At 43.7% G+C, this 16,597-nt stretch overlaps 1 protein-coding gene across 11 annotated transcripts in view; it reads right to left on the bottom strand.

The window, feature by feature from the left end:
* Nucleotides 1-286: 286 nt before the first annotated feature.
* SAMD8 (sterile alpha motif domain containing 8) overlaps nucleotides 287-16,597 on the bottom strand; it is a 206,355-nt gene continuing 190,044 nt past the window's right edge. For all 11 annotated transcript variants that reach the window (XM_085608751.1, XM_085608746.1, XM_085608747.1 and 8 more), the window contains 3 exons: nucleotides 8,763-8,880; nucleotides 738-888; nucleotides 287-638 (listed from right to left, as the gene is read on the bottom strand). In XM_085608751.1, the coding sequence (XP_085464877.1) occupies nucleotides 334-638; nucleotides 738-888; nucleotides 8,763-8,880 (574 nt within the window). In that variant the 3' untranslated portion in view covers nucleotides 287-333. The remainder of the gene's footprint in view (nucleotides 639-737; nucleotides 889-8,762; nucleotides 8,881-16,597) is intronic.

Below are 16,597 nucleotides of genomic sequence, written 5' to 3'. Positions count from 1 at the left end.
AAGATCAGAAGAAGAACAACGATCCATTTCCCTATTTGATCCCTTCTCCAGGACGATGGACTGTGTTAACAAATTCTGGCTGTAATGCCTTTGTTGGCCTGCACTGCAGCGCATAAATGCTGAGCAGTAACCACACATACATCCCTTACATCCTACTGTTGAAGTCCTGCTTTTGGGAAGAGCTGGCTGTGCATAAGTATTGTAGAGCGCTGATCATTGCCCACTCTCCACCACACAATAATTTAGTAGCGGCTCATAAGTCGCCACCTCACTTTCACAGGAGCAATGTAGTAAAACATTTTATTTGTTGTTCTGGATGGTGTGTGGCTTGAACTAGCCAATAAGACTTCTCATGATGGCAGGCTTAGAAAAGGGCCAGCAGTACTCGTTGGGCACAGGGCCATTTACGTTGCACTCAAAGAAGGAGAACATGGGGAACCAGATGCGTGCTCGGCGGCTATGCTGGTAGGCCCGAGTGTTGGCCAGGGTATGATAGTACAAGAAGAGTCTGGTGGTGATGTAGAAGGCAATGAATACATCGATGGAATAGTGTTCATGAGCAGCAAGGATGAAGAAGATCCCAAAAAGATTCAGGACCCAGGATAAGGTGTGCAAGAAGTTCCAGCTTCTTGGGGTATCTGCAGAAAGAAAAGAAATTTAGCACCAAGAGAGCACCCACATTCCAGTTTTGTCATCAAATTGTACCAATGAGGCACTCTCAATTACTCAAGACTTACATTCAGTAACAAAAAAGTTCAGCATTGTTAGGACGACTGTATGGCCACTGAACATGTAATCTCCACAGGTATGTACTCCAGTCAGGGTCATCCCAAAGCCACTCCAAATGGCAAAAGCCCGCTGAAGCTTCGCCCACATGTTGCCATACAGCTAAAGAGAGAACAATCACAGATACAGCATTAGACAGCTTCATGCTTGAAAACACACACACAAGTATAAATGGCATGAAAATAGCGATGTGTGAACTTTTCCTGAATGTCTTCATTGAAGGATACTATGAACATCTATTCCTAGGATAGGTCTCTCCTGCAAACTTCCAAGGAGGATGTAGCAGAAATGGGTCTCAGACGTTCTGCAGCACTTTACACAAAACCTGCACATAATGCACAGCTCCTTGACCTACGTCTTCAATGGGAAATACACTCCAATCACAGAGTTTAAGCAAGGAGATGGAGATGCTTAGCCCTTGAAGAGCTGGAAAATAGGGTAGGCAATCTGCTAACTCAATTTATACCAAATGCTTCATTAACACTGAAGAAGGCTCTAAGAATTCAAAAGTAAATGTCCTTTTTACAGCAATTTGTCAGAAATTATGGCCAATGATCAATGCCTTCAAGTCCATTGAGGTCTTTCTAAAAAAAACATAATCGTGTTCGGACATGGCGGGAACAAATACATCAAAACAGAACGTTACCAAGGAAATTAAAGTAATACATCAACGTTCATGGATATAGAAAGAGGACTCTTGAGCCACATATATCAATAAAAAGAAACAAGTTACTTACCTGTAACTACAGTTATCCACTATTGGTATCTTTCATAGATTCACATGCCTGAATCATTTCCCGTCGTTGCAGTGCAAGTCCCACGGTACATACATAACAAAGTAGTAAATAGTACCTTTCCATAGGCTATTATGGTAGCAACCATATACTCGATAGCCTATTAGTCTCCTTTTAAAGAAAAGGACCAAGAGAGTCTGAGTCCCTCAGATTTTCCAGTACGAGTGTAGTCAGTACTGTATCCTAGAGGTGCCTCTCCGGGGAAGAGGGTGGGTTGCATGTGAATCTATGAAAGATACCAATACTGGATAACTGTAGTTACAGGTAAGTAACTGGTTTCTTATCCAGTATTGGGGTATCTTTCATAGATTCACATGCCTGAGTCAGAATAGTAAGCAGATATATATATATATATATATACACATATGCATGAATATGCGTATATTGTAACCCTACGTATGTTTGTCAGAGAAAAGCACCCTTGTGGACGGTGGGTAGTGCTACAATAATGTTACATGCAATACTAGTCAAAAGATCAAATATTCAAACATGAAACATGCTATACATGTAAAAAACAGATAGTATTCAAACCTCTCTTGAAAGAGGCTTACCTTAAGAAAATAGGTTTCTTAACACTGCCTGTCCCACTGATGCGTCAGCACGCTGAGATGATTCCAGGCAGTAATGCTTTGCAAACGTGTGAGTCGTCTGCCAGGTAGCAGCTCTGCAGATTTTTTCAATTGGTACTCCAGCAAAAAAAAGCAGTTGATTCTAAAACTGCTCTAGTGGAGTGCGCTCTCACAGTCCTTGATAAAGGCTTGCCAGCCTTGTCATGGCAAAATTGAATTTCACTCGCTATCCACCTGTCTATGGTAGCTTTAGAGACTGCAGTTCCTTGACAGGTTTGACCATAAGCTATAAATAGCTGATTCGATTTCCTTATGTCTTTAGTTCTTTGCAAATAAAATTTAAGACATCTCTTGAGGTCCAAAGTGTGTAGTGTTCTTTCAGCAGGCGTGGAGGGGTTAGGGAAGAACGTCCTTATAATGACTGGCTCATTCAAATGCAATTGAGAAGGGAGCTTAGGAATGAACTTGGGGTTCGTTCTCAGAATGACCATTTGATCAGTGAAACGCAGAAATGGATGAGAGATAGTGAAGGCCTGTATCTCACTAACCCTTCTTGTTGAAGTAAGTGCTAGAAGAAGGGCGACTTTCCAGGTCAAATATTTCAATTCTGCCTTGTGAATAGGCTCAAATGGTTGTTTTAGCAACTGAGACAACACCACATTAAGCTGCCACTACGGAGGTGGAGCCTTGATAGGCGGGAAAGCTCTAAACAGTCCCTTTATGAATTGCTTTATCACTCTTGATGACCATAAAGATGAAGTATGTGGCGATCGTCTGTATCGTGAGATAGCAGCCAGATGAACTCGATCTGACAAGTGTGAAAGGCCAGATTTTGCTAGGGAAAGCAAGTAGGGCAGTATGTCTTCCGGAGCAGAGAGAAAAGGATCTATCTCCGTACGTTTGCACCATAGACAGATCCGTTTCCATACAAGCTTGTAAGTCTTGTTGGTGCTTTCAGCTCTAGATTTGCCAATAATGTCTTTACAGTCTTGGTCAATGTTCAAATCTCTAAATTCCAAGAACTCAGGAGCCACGCATGCAGCTGCAGAGAAGCTGGCTCCGGGTGACGCACTTGGCCCTTGTTCTGCATCAATAGCGTTGGTGTCGGAATAATACGGATGGGCTGCGATTCCGAGAGAAGGAGGAGTTCCGTGTACCAGTGTTGTCTGGGCCACCTGGGGGCAATCAGGAGGATGCGACAGCGCTCCCCTTTTATCTTTGTGAGGATCCTGGGTATTAGAGGGATGGGGGGGGGAAAGCGTATGCATAGATCCCTGACCATCGCATCTAAAGGGCATTCCCCCGAGAGTTTGGGAGACGGAACCTGCTTGCATAGAATCAGCATTTGGAGTTGAGGTGGGTCGCAAATAGATCCAGCAGCGTTTTTCCCCAGATTGCAAATATCTCGTCCAGCTGCGTTTGGTCTAGCTCCCATTCGTGACAGCTGCCGCTTGTCCTGCTTAAGGTATCCGCTAAGGTATTCCGGAGACCCGGGACATGTTCTGCTGTCAGGGAGATGTGATGGAGCGTCAGCCAGTTCCACAATTGATGCGCGTCTTGTGACAGAGTGTGAGATTTGGTGCCTCCTTGCTTGTTGATATAAAATATGCTTGTGGTGTTGTCCGTCCGGATTAACACCGAAGACCCTTGTATTTGAGGAAGAAAAGCCAGAAGAGATAGGAAAATGGCTTTCAGTCTGTTTATATGCATCTGCCGTTGGGCCAAGGACCACTTTCCTTGTACTTGTACGTCCTGCAAGTGTCCTTGCCAGCCTTCCATAGAAGCATCTGTTGTTACTACGTAATCTGGGATGACTGGAAGAAAAGACTGACCTTGGGACAGGTGTGAAGTCTGGGTCCACAATTTCAGGGCCTCCTTCATCCGAGAAGTGACTATGATTACGTCGAAGGAGCCCGAGACCTGAATCCATTGACGTTGCAGCTCCTTTTGAAGAGGTCTCATGTGCAAACGAGTTAGCGGCACAAGATCTATTGTGGGAGAGATCATTCCCAGTAGAGACTTGAAAACTCACAAAAACTCACTTTTTTCTGCACAGCTTGAGTGCTAATGTCCGCAATCTCTGTTGTCTTTCTTCAGAAAGGAAAGCTTTGTTCCGGATGGTGTCCAGCTTGGCCCCCAGAAATGTTGTTATCTGGTTTGGGAAGATTGAGGATTTCTGATAATTGACCAAGAGACCCAGCGTGTGGAAAAGAGATAAGCAATCTGTTGTTGCATTCTTCACTTGGCGAGAAGATAACGCCTTTAGCAGCCAGTCGTCGAGGTAAGAGAATACCTGATGACCTCTGCTTCTCAAGGCTGCTGCCACTGGAGCGAGAAATTTTGTGAACGTCCGTGGTGCCGATTTGTGGCCAAATTGAAGGACTCTGAATTGATAGTGGGTACCAGCCACTGTGAACCTTAGGAATTTTCTGTGCTTTGGGTGAATAGGGACATGGAAGTATGCATCCTCGAGATCCAATGAAGCCATGAAATCGCCCTTGTTGAGGAGTCGTAGGATGTCCGAAAGAGGGACCATTCTGAAAGATTGGTTCTTTATTAATTTGTTCAATTTTCTGAGGTCTAGGATAGGCCTCCACTCTCCTGACTTTTTGCGAATGAGAAAGAAGTGGGAGTAAAAGCCTTTCCTCCTTTGGGAGAAGGGGACCTTTTCTATAGCTCCTTTTTGAAGCATGGCACGCGCTTCCTTTTTGAGTATGTGAAGGTGAGGGGGGGTGCGATCCCCTGGGAGGGGTATTGGGTGGTTTTTGGATGAATTTCAATGTGTGGTCATAAGAGATGAGATCCAAGACCCACTTGTCTTAAGTGATGTTGCGCCACTGATAGATGTGCTCCGAGATTGTCGCACCAGTCTGGGGGGAAAAAAGAAACAGCTGGTAACCTGTCGTAATCGCTGCTTGCAGCCGGTGTCACGGCCTTGGGATCCTGGCTTTCGTTTGGAGCCCTGTCTGGAGAAACCAGCTGTATTTGCCTGGCAGTAATTTTGCTGCTGATAACCTTGACGGTATTGCAGCAGATAGGATTGGGAACGTTGGTAACTCCCTCTATAATTGGAAAAGCCCCTGCCTCGGGCTCCCCGAAAGGGCGCTTTGCGGTATTGTAGGGTTCCAAGCGCTTTAGCAGTGTCTGTATCTTTTTTGATGGAGGTAAGTGCCTCATCAATATGGCTGCCAAACAGACTGTCACCATCATAGGCCATATCCCAAATTTTTGTCTGAACTTCAGGGTGGAAATTCGTTGCCTTTAACCACCCTTGATGCCGTAAAACGGCGTCACCAGCTAATTGCCTGAAACCAGTTGTGGACCCCAATGATTTCTGACGCTGCTCTCTCTCCTTCCGTGAGAATTTTAGGAAACTCCACTTTGCTATCTTCAGGGAGGACGTCTTTAAGTGAACCGATGTCAGACCACATTTATCTATCATAACGGGCTAAAATTGCTAAAGCATTAGCCGCCCGAACTGAGACTGCCGCCATTGATGAGAACTTCTTCCCAATTGAATCAAGGCGTCGACCTTTTTTGTCTGGTGGAGAAATTATAGGCGTAGATGGATTTTTTGGATCGTGTCTGAGCTGCCTGAGAGAGCACAGAGTCTAGTTTTGGGTGACTTCTAAGACACGGAGGAGAACCCTCTGGTGCACTATATTTTTTATCCAACCTTGGAAGCACCGGAACCACAGAAGCTGGTGTCTTCATAACTTTGATTCCTTCTTGCCAAATATGATCAATGATGGGTATTGATCTGACAGTTTTTCTGGTCTGGTCCTTAAAATCATAAAGGAAACAGTCCAACTGGTGCACCACTGTAGAAAGATGAAATCTACCAGCGGCCCTATCCATGATGTTGTGAAATCCTCCGATATCCTCCGGAGGTGAGTCCGAGGGAACGGCGTTGGTGCTATGTAGTCATCCCACTCATCCGCTGGTGGAGTAGGGTCTGGAATTTCCCCTTCTTCCTGCTCATCCTCAGATGTAGTAGGGTTTTCTCTGGGAGGCAGAGGAGTAATGGGACAAGGTGCCATAGCAGAAGGAGTTGGAGGCTGTGGTGCTTGTGGAGGCACCTGCGGAGGTGGAGGAGGCGTAACAACATCCTCCTGAGGAGGAAATCTTCTTTTATAGTCCGCCAACATATTCTGGAGGTCTAAAATTAACGCTGGAGGAAATAGCGAATGCTGCTGCATAGGCTGCTGAAAGTACTGTTGGTACTGAACAGGAGGGGCCTGGTAATGGTAATACTGCTCCTTATCTTCATATTCATCATCCTCCTCCTGATATTTAACATTAAGTTCAGAAGGACTACGTGCGGCTCGAAACTGGCCTTCGTCGTCATCCGAATGCTCAACAAGGCGACCTGGGCCTCTTGGTTGACATAGAGGACGTGTCGCTATCCACATCAGAGGCAGCAGACTGCTTCATCTTTAGCCAGATTAAAAGACTTCCTTCTCTATCCCGCAGGGTCCTGGTAGAGAAGGTGCGGCATATCTTGCATTGTTTTGTCTCATGGCTGGGATAGAGACAATAGAGACAGTCCTTATGTGCATCGTTCACATGCACTCTTCTTCCCACAGGAGTGACAGGCTTTAAACAAACCAATTTTATGAGACATTCTTCTAAAAGATCTGAAAGAAACTTAACTGAGAAAGTGAAGAAAACTGAGCATAGCTCAGGGAGACTCCCTTACGCTACAAAGTGCGGTGAAAATCTTAGGGACTCAGACTCTCTTGGAAAGGTTCTAGAGGGTGCTGGGTGCTGATTGGCTGAGTTTTCAGTTTGGTCCTTTTCATAAAAGGAGACTAATAAGCTATAGAGTATATGGTTGCTACCATAATAGCCTATGGAAAGGATCTATTTACTACTTTGTTATTTATGTACCGTGGGACTCCCACTACGATGACGGGGAATGATTCAAGCATATGAATCTATGAAGGATACCCCAATACTGGATAATGATAACTGTAATTTGGGGAAACAGGATTAAAACGGACAATCCATTGCACACTGGTTATACATTGGTTGGAGGAGATCACACTTTATACAAGGCATTCTTGTTCTCTGTCATTTGCATAATATTTTAAAACCAATATACAAAATATTTTCTCATCTTTCCAGTGATCGCGTGCATTTAAACTCCCTTTGTGTGAATATATTCAGTGGCTAACAAATGTGTAGGTATAAAAAAAAAAAAGTAAAGTTGTCTTGGAAGAAACTCTAAAGATTTTTCAAGAATGGTGGGCTGGAGTTGCCAGATGTCCAACTATATCAGTGGGCTTTCCAGTTATGGAATTTTAGAATTAGTGACATCCTCAGATTAGACTAAATGGGATCAGCTCCTCTCAATCATGTTAGAATCTTGCTCTATGGAAGGTTTCCTACATGTTCTCTGCCTTGAGTAGGTCAAGAGACACGCTTGGAAGTTTTATTGGCCACCATCAAAATGCATTTTTCAGTAAGGATGATAGGAATCCTGTATTAAGGTAAGTAGAAGCCAATATGGGATTTTTCCGGGACCCAAGAGTGTTTATCCCTCACCCTCGGACTTCTCGAATGAATTGCTGGTGAGAAACGTTATTTGAGAGGTGGGTTAATTTGTTACTCTTCTCATTCAATACATTGCGTAGTTTGTCTAGATTTAAATACTTACATAGCACATCCTGGATAGCTTCCATGCAAATGAAGGTTGAACTAAGGGGAGAATCTGATTTTGAGGTTGAATTTAGATTGCCAAACACCACAAAGAAAGAAGTGACCAGATGGTACCACTTTCGGCAAGAGGCAAGTGTGTAAACAGGCTTCCCGCCAACATAGGAACACCAAGATAGCAAGCATTTATGAATATGCTTTATAAAACCACCAGGCCCGTTGCACTTGGGAAGAATATATTTTTTGACTCTCCATAATATATACCCCACTCCTCTGAAGCACTCCAGGATCCAGCAGGGCAATGTGATTCTATGCCCAATTTGTGAACTTCCAGAGATAATGACTTGCTTATTTGTCTCCTGTCCAGATCTTGATGCCATCTGGCCAGAACATAAAATACTTGTGATAGCTGGAATAAGTGGTTGATGCCACAGAATTGTCTCACAAGGACTGGAGCTTATTTGTTTGGTAGGAGACAAGATCTGAAAAAACTATGGCGCCCAATTATAGTCAACAGTCAATTTTGGTTGGAACCAAAGAGTGCAAGCAGAAAGGAACCACAGTTCTGAGCTCTTTTTAAATGTTGGTTGGGAACAGACAAATACATTTCCAATGCAATGATTATACCTCAGTGGCATGGACTTAGGAGTGGCAAGACTGAAATATGGTTGTCAAATGGAAAGTCAAAGTTGTTTGTTTCATTCGGTGAGATCCCATTTTTGGCTGTACGTCTGGGGATTGCAGGAGGACTAAAAAACAAAACATTCCAAGTGGATCAGATAACTAATATGTATGGAGGCTTTCTGTATAATTTGTAAAGATGATTGTAGTAGCACCTAAAAAGTGAATCCAGACTTCAATCCATGCTCGTAAGAAACAAAAAAAAATTCAGACATTTCTGAGCTAAGATGAGACGCACACTAACATTTTAACTCCATCGGCAATATTTCGGTACCTTTCCTGAACACTGAAGATGCTGTCCAGGCACAGAGAGGGAGGTCACAAACATGGTGACACATCGCAGCATGAACACTGTACCCATCAGACTGCACAAGCGGCGCAAGAGGATGGACCTGGAGAAAGAGGGTAGAAGAAACTTCACTTATCAAAACATTCACAAGATAAGTACTAGTCTTGCCCTGGGAACATAAGATCAATGGCAACTCCCCAGCAAAAGACCTGTACATTTAAAAACAACAACAAAAAACAAACAAGCATTTTCAATGCAATAGGTCTCGCATTATTAAAGTTTGAGCTGTTGGCATTGCTAATAATAATGCAACACCAATAGCAGTTCAAAGATTCAGTAATGTGAGACCTATTGCATTGCAATTTTTTTTTTTATATAGCACGAACTTGAGTGAAAGGTGTGTATTTATGTTGCATTGAGTACAGTGTAATTATGTGTTGTGTTATTATGTGGCACAGAGTGGTATTGTGTGGAGTGTATTTATCTTGCATTAAGTAGAGTAATTATGTGACGTGCAATTATGTAAAACTGAGTGGTATGTGGAGTGTATTTATGTGTATTGAATAGTGTAATTATGTGATGTGTAATCACACAGCCACACCCAACCACACACACAGCCACCCACACACACACAGCCAGCCACCCACCCACACACACACAGCCAGCCAGCCAGCCACACACACACAGCCAGCCACACACACACACAGCCAGCCACACACACACACACACAGCCAGCCACACACACAGCCACACACACGCACGCACACACACACACACACACAGCCACACCCCCCCCCTTTAAGGGAATCGGAAAGAGAAAGAACTCTATCCAAAATCACACGTTTTCAGTTCAGTCAGAAAGTATGACTTAGCCCCAACGAGACCTTGTTTTGTAGCTAAGCAGATACAGTCAATTATTTCAGTAAGCCTGACACGACATTAGAAAAAGAGAAGTATAGTGCAATTATTAGGCACGCATTGTTTACCTTGTAACCGCGTAAATATTTGCAGCGCATTTTCATTTTTTTAACCTTGTAACCGCCTTCATTTATTTGATCTTGTAACGAAGTAAATATTTGCCGCGCATTTTCATTTACTTTGCCTTGTAACCGCTATTTTACCTTGTAACCGCGTAAAGATTAGCCACGCATTCCTCCCAATTAAGCAACAAACTGTATTGCAGCCGCAAAGCCACAAGTAAAGTGATCGCAAAACTGAAAGCAAAGCCACAAGATGTATTTGTTTTACTGTCTGTTTCTTCTCTCATAGTGTATTCATCTTTCTCTTAGTTTGTGCGTTTCTATCTCTCTCTCAGTCTATCTGTGTGTCTCTGTCTTTGTATATGCTCCTCTGTGCCCGTCATGCTCCGCTATATGTGTCTACCTATGTGTACACTGTATTTGCGTGCATCAAACTCTATATGTGCCTTTTAGTGTTTATAAGTTTCGGTCTTTATCTCTGCCTCTGTTCCTTTTCGTCTATCTGTCTCAGTTTCTAGCTTTGTGTATGTGCCTCTGTTACTGTATCTCTCTTAGCTTGTTAATCTCCTTTTCCATATGTGTGTACGTCTGTTTTCCTGTAACTAGGTCTAGCTCTGTGTATTTCTGTCTATATGTCTATAACTCTATTTGTAAGCAAGCACCATTTTAGATTAAGGGAATCGGGTAACAGAAAGAGAAAGAACTATCCAAAATCACACATTTTCAGTCCAGTCAGAAATTATGACTTAGCCCCAACGAGTCCTTGTTTTGTAGCTAAGCAGATACAGTCAATTATTTCAGTAAGCCTGACGCGACATTCGAAAAAGAGAAGTATAGTGCAACTATTAGGCACGCATGGTTTACCTTGTAACCGCGTACATATTTGCTGCGCATTTTAAATTTTTTTTACCTTGTAACCGCCTTCATTTATTTTACCTTGTAACGAAGTAAATATTTGCAGCACATTTTCATTTACTTGCCTTGTAACCGCCTTCATTTGTTTTACCTTGTAACCGCGTAAAGATTATCCACGCATTCCTCCCAATTAAGCAACAAACTGTATTGCAGCCGCAAAGCCACAAGTAAAGTGATCACAAAACTGAAAGCAAAGCCACAAGTAAAGCGATCGCGAAACCGAAAGCAATCGCTTTTGGAAGCAGAGACAGCGGCCAATGGTGCGCGCGCCACAGACAGCCATATGCTTTCAATTATCGCGCCTGTGTCTGGGCACGATAATTGAAACCAGATAGGCTTTAGTGCGCGTAACAGACACCAATAGGCCGTGGGCGGAGCGATGCGCCCGCCTTTAGCCTATTACGTGCTCTGTCTAAAAAATACAGCCACTAAAATCCCAATAATAGAAGAGAAAACAAAAAACACACGCACGAGCGTGTACGATTCCAGGGTCCATTTCTGAACCCCAGACAAAAGGACTCTCGCTGCGCGAGCACTGCTGTGCAGTGCAACGCTAGGCGCGAGACCTAAAAAGCAATAGAGAGCGCGGGGGAGATGAAGTTGAGAGCAAGAACAAAACCACTCCTAAGGAGTGCTAAAAGAAAAGAAGAACACTTCTTCCTGAATATAAGCACTGGAAGCACACAAGTCATCCAATCAAAACATTGTTAGAAGAAATGCTCCAGAGGCGGGACAAACAAAAATAGGGAGGGAAGCCACAGAATAAGAAGCAAGGAAATTAGATAGACTAGGAAGCCATTAAGAGAAAGGGGCTGACCCAAAATCCACTATAAGTATATGTTTAATGCATTATAAACAAAAGGTCTTTTACAACACACAGCCAAAGTTGCCTGTAGGAGAGACCGAACAACCAACATAAGTATTGGAATACATCACTCAAGATGCTTTTAACCTTAACATACCCTGAACAATGCATTGTGCCATGTCAATTATTGAATAGAAGTTCGCTGGTCATTTTCTGGGTCCAATATAGTTTTAGAATTAAGGTTTGACAGGCCTACTCTAAAAACAACCCAACTAATACATTTAGTAAGTTTGTGACCTCTTTTTAAGCCTTGTAGTGTGCATACGTTGTAACCTTAAACTACCCTAGGAAAAAATACATACTATAATTAATTTCTTCTATTTAGTTAAATGTAACTGACATTGACTGGGTAGGCAGTTATGTAGCACCCTGTACAATTATCAACTTCAAACACGTGGCCACACATGTCTGGATCTCATTCATACAGTCCTCAGTAAATTTGAAAATAACATTTCCATTTTCTAAAAAGAAAAAAAGTGTGCATAATTATGTGGCACTTTTGCCTAGCTTTCACCGGATTAGGACTGTGAGGGGGTTGTCACGAAACAGATGTGCAAAAACAAGGGGACTATCCCATTAAAAGGATTTTGTACTACAGTTAGTTTCCGAGCTTCACCAATTGTAAGAATGTTTTATAAAGCAAAACAAGCTTGGTTTTCAACTAGACCAGCAAAGGTTTTCACTGTAAAAAGAGAACGGTTACAGCAGGATGGAGCATTAATCGAAGGTAGGAGGCAGTGGCCTTAAACTGTATGTGATCATTGGAAGTAGGTACCTAGATAATGATTCAGCAGGAGGGGCTTTCGCTGAAAAAAGGGCAAAACAACTGAGGTAGTAGGTAACCGGTTGGGCAGATACAGGAGTACAAGATTTACCCTACTCAGGTGATTGTGTAAAAATATTTCTTCACTCAAAACAGTTTTATTTACTTATAAGTTTTGTAACTGAAGCATTATTTCTAAAGATAACATTAGGATCCACCTAATTTTATTTGAATAAGTGGGAGTCACTACTAAGGGGCCGATTCCGATCCGGGTCGGAAAGCACGCCGACCGAGTCGGATCCGGAGTGTTTTCCGACCGAGCCGGACCCCTACAGTCCGACCGAGTGAGTACGATGCGCACGTATGCTGTCGGACTCGGTTCGGTCGGACTCCCATATAAGTCAATGGGAGCCGGTCGTACAACGTGTACATGGGCTCCCATTGACTGAATGGGTACGTCTTCAACAACTGCACCCCCTACAGTGGGTACGCGTCGGTGCCACCCGCACCGTACATGCCTGTGTTGGGGAGACCCATAGGTCTCCCCCTGTGTCCGAGTCGTAGGGCTGCGGGTGTCAGGGGGTCCGACGCGGACCCCCAAAGTCCGACTTCGGGAGCTTTTGCGAGCCGGACACTCCGGCTCGCACATGCTGTCCGACGCGTGCATCATACTGGCTCGGTTGTAAATCGCATCCATTGCACGCCACGGTTAGCTTCCGACCGGGACGTACGGAGCGGTTCGGACCCGGAAACTACTCGGTTGGTGAATTTCATGTAGCTCGCATCGTACTTGCTCGCTCGTACAGCTGTACGAGTCAGCCGGAAAGCACGCGTACGGCTCGTAGGTTTTCCGTCCGAACCAGATTCGGTGCCCTTCCGACCGAGATCGGAATCGGCCTCTAAGTATATAAACTCCCGATTTGGAGTTTATTACAGGCATATTTATGCGTCAAACTCAGGGCCGGTTCTAGGATTTTTGGGGCTCCGGGTGAAGAGGAATGTGCGAGGCCTCTTAAATTTACATAGGTGACACCTTCAGGGCTTCGGAAGCTGATTTGTGGAAACTTCACCTGGGCCGCAGCTCCTCCGTCTCCTACAAGCAGCTCTTTTACAGGTCATATCGGGCTGCATGTGTAAAAATTGCTTGGGGACTGAGAGTTAAAACAGTTGGGGTGCTAAAGTGCTGGACAATGGGCATCCTGCGGCGTCTCTGTGTTTAGTTGCAACTGGGACAAGAAATGTCCCCCTCCCCTAGGCCTTCCCAAACCATCCCTTAGAGGCCCAGGGAGGGGAGCCCCCTCCCATGGGCCAAAGATTTACAAGACACCTTTCTTTCAATTTGGTTGGCTGGGGCACATTAGTACTGGTGGTGTGTTGCACTTGTGCGGGGCCCCATGCTGGTAGGCTCAGTGTAAGGCCCTGGGCAGCTGCCCACACTGCCCAATCCTCGCGCCGGCCCTGGTAAAACTTGCCTATAATTGAAAGAGACGTCACACCTTGCTTGTAATAAGTTGCAATACGTAAGCTATGATGTCCGTGAGCATACTCTTTTTAAGCCCTTGTTGCTTTTGCCACTGGGCTGCAGGGCTTACCCCAGTCTCCCTGCATGACTTTACAGTGGAACAAGGGACACAGCACACTTCAGAACCCGTCTGCACCGCCTCGCGGTGTCTGTCACTGTGCCTCACACAACTAACAGACGCATCGAGCTGTTTGGCTGTCGGAGGTAGTATATGCAGGAGACATTGACATCACTAGACGTCCGGAGTCAATGCCTCAACTTAGACGAAGGTTGCTACAACTCCCCCAAAAAATACAAAAAGCACCTCCAGTGAAGGCTCGCGGTACACTTTAAAAGAGAAATCAAGATTAGCGCATAAATCGGCAGGATAGGTGAAGAGTAGCAAAAGCATGCCTCTGAATCATGAAGATCAAGAGTTTGCTTCAAAGCAAAAGGGAGGCCATTGAGGACCATTGAACTGAGTAATGGCAATCTCTTATTTACAGCTTTCGGGTGATGTTATGAAATCGGTATTGTTGTACTGGAGTGGGGCGGGGCTGGATGGCGAGCAAGATGACAACCCCTCCGTAGAGCGCTGTGTGGCTTTCCTTTTTTGACAGAGCATTAACTCCACGACACCACAAGGACATTAAGAGTATTTATGGGGCTGACATTTTCCTGCCGAGCAACGCGCAGGAGGTAGTTTGCTTCTGCCAAGTGCCACGACTCCTGCATGGTACAAGGCTCTTGGGCTACGAGCTGTCAACGTAGGACAGCTCACGCTTCATTTACACGCTTGAAGGGCAATTTTTGCAACAACAACGCCTCAAGTGTTGATTTCAATTTTCTCCTGTATGACATTCTAGGTTTGAGGATTTATTCCCACGATGACCTTTTCAGATTGAGGCAGTAATTGTACCAATTTCATTGACAAACTATTGCCTCTCTATTTCAGTCAACTTTTAATTGACCTGCCAGTGTTTTTTTCCTCGGTCTCATTACCCCGTCATTTAGCCTTATATTGGGAGAACTCACAAAACAAAAAGCAGTAGCAAATCATCCTCTTATTCCAAGTCTGCCACTTCACTTCGTGTTTTGTAAACTCAAACAAAATCTTTTCTGACATCAACTGTCACAATGGAAAAGGTTTCGGAGTTTTTAAGAGACAGTTCATCCTCCTCCCATGCTTCTGGCACTATAGCGAAAAAAATCTTTAAACACCACTGCGGTTAACGGTCAAAAAACGACCTGGACTCCCCCCACTAAATCACCCACTCATCTGACCGTAGATGATGTCATGGAGGAATTACGAGCCTTAAAACCTTTTATGGTCGATTTCAATGCCTCTTTACAGTGTATTGAGGAAAAATGGTCCTCGCATAACCAACGTATTTCATCTTCGGAACAAAGATTTAGCAATCTTGAAGACTACACTCCTGACAACTCTCGAATGACTAAAGACATTGCTTACCTTAAAAGACTTACTGAAAATTTAGAAAATAGGAACAGCAGGAATAACCTCTGTCTTTTTGGTATTCCAGAAGGTTCAGAAGGCTCCAACATGATTGCCTTTCTGCAAACATCAATAACCACAATTCTACACTTGCTTTCTGCCTCTTTAGCTATTCAACGAGCGCACCACTTCATCCATAAACTACACCAGGCCCTAACTCTTGGCCCAGAGGAATCATTATCCATTTCCTTCAATTCACTGACCTAATGCAGATATTATCTGAGACCAAAAAAGCAGGCTCTCTTCAATGGTTAGGTCATAATGTGTTTTTACACAATACTTTTCTCCGGCCACAGCAGTTCATTGGAAATAATTCCTTGATCTTCGCCCTCAACTGAATTCCTTGACATTAGATACAGACTACTTCATTCATGTTTATTATAATGTGGTTCTAATTTCTATTTTTCCATTTCAGTTTAAAATGTACAGTTATTCAATTATGATATATAGACTTGTTTGCCCTCCGCCCCTTTTTTTAATCTATTTTGTTGGATAGAAACCTCATGGATTCCTAAAGAAATACCCCCCTTAAGTTCCTTTCATGCCACCCCAATTGTCCTCTTCAATGTTCCCACAGGTTAGTTTGGAGTTCCTTTCTAAATTCTTTTTTTAAATTTTTTTTTATTTCAATCACCAGAAAGTTAAATACATACCATTTACATGAGATTTAAAAAGAAGATTACAGTTTTTAGGATTGATCATTTGGAAAAATAAAACAAAAAACACAGACAGGACAAAAGAGAGAATACAAAAGAAAGCAGCATTTGGAGGCATTTGCAAGCGGCCTGGTGTATTGAACGTCTGTCTACAAAATATTCTGCAAAGATGCCAATAATATACTATATACGCTTAGTTTCCTTCTTTTCATCTTATGATGGGAGCCCAGATGTTTTTACCCAGTCTTCTTGCTCTCAGCCCCTTATTTGCATAAATTCCTTTTTCTAGATTGTAGGTGGCTAATAACCTCCCTAGCCATTGCTGGAATCCGGGTGCCAGGGGATCCAACCAAGCTGCAGCAATGCAAAGTCTGATCACTGCCATGGCTATAAAACAGAAGTAACTGTGATCTTCCGAAGCCTCATCGTTACTGACTCCCATCAACATTAGCTGTGTGGTGAGATTTATTTCTATATTCAAGGAAACCGTCAAAGAAATTTCTATTTCACCTAGCCAGGCACTTAACAGGGGACAGGTCGCAAACATATGCACTATGTTAGCATCAGTGCTATTACACAGGGGGCATGTTATCCCATCCTGCCCGCCCCATTGCGCATTCTAGCCGG

The sequence above is a fragment of the Triturus cristatus genome, chromosome 1_2 (assembly GCF_964204655.1).
Source record: "Triturus cristatus chromosome 1_2, aTriCri1.1, whole genome shotgun sequence".
In the NCBI taxonomy this organism is placed as follows: domain Eukaryota; kingdom Metazoa; phylum Chordata; class Amphibia; order Caudata; family Salamandridae; genus Triturus; species Triturus cristatus.
The sequence above is the reverse complement of the archived record's forward strand: the minus strand, read 5'-3'. Positions and strand labels throughout refer to the sequence as shown.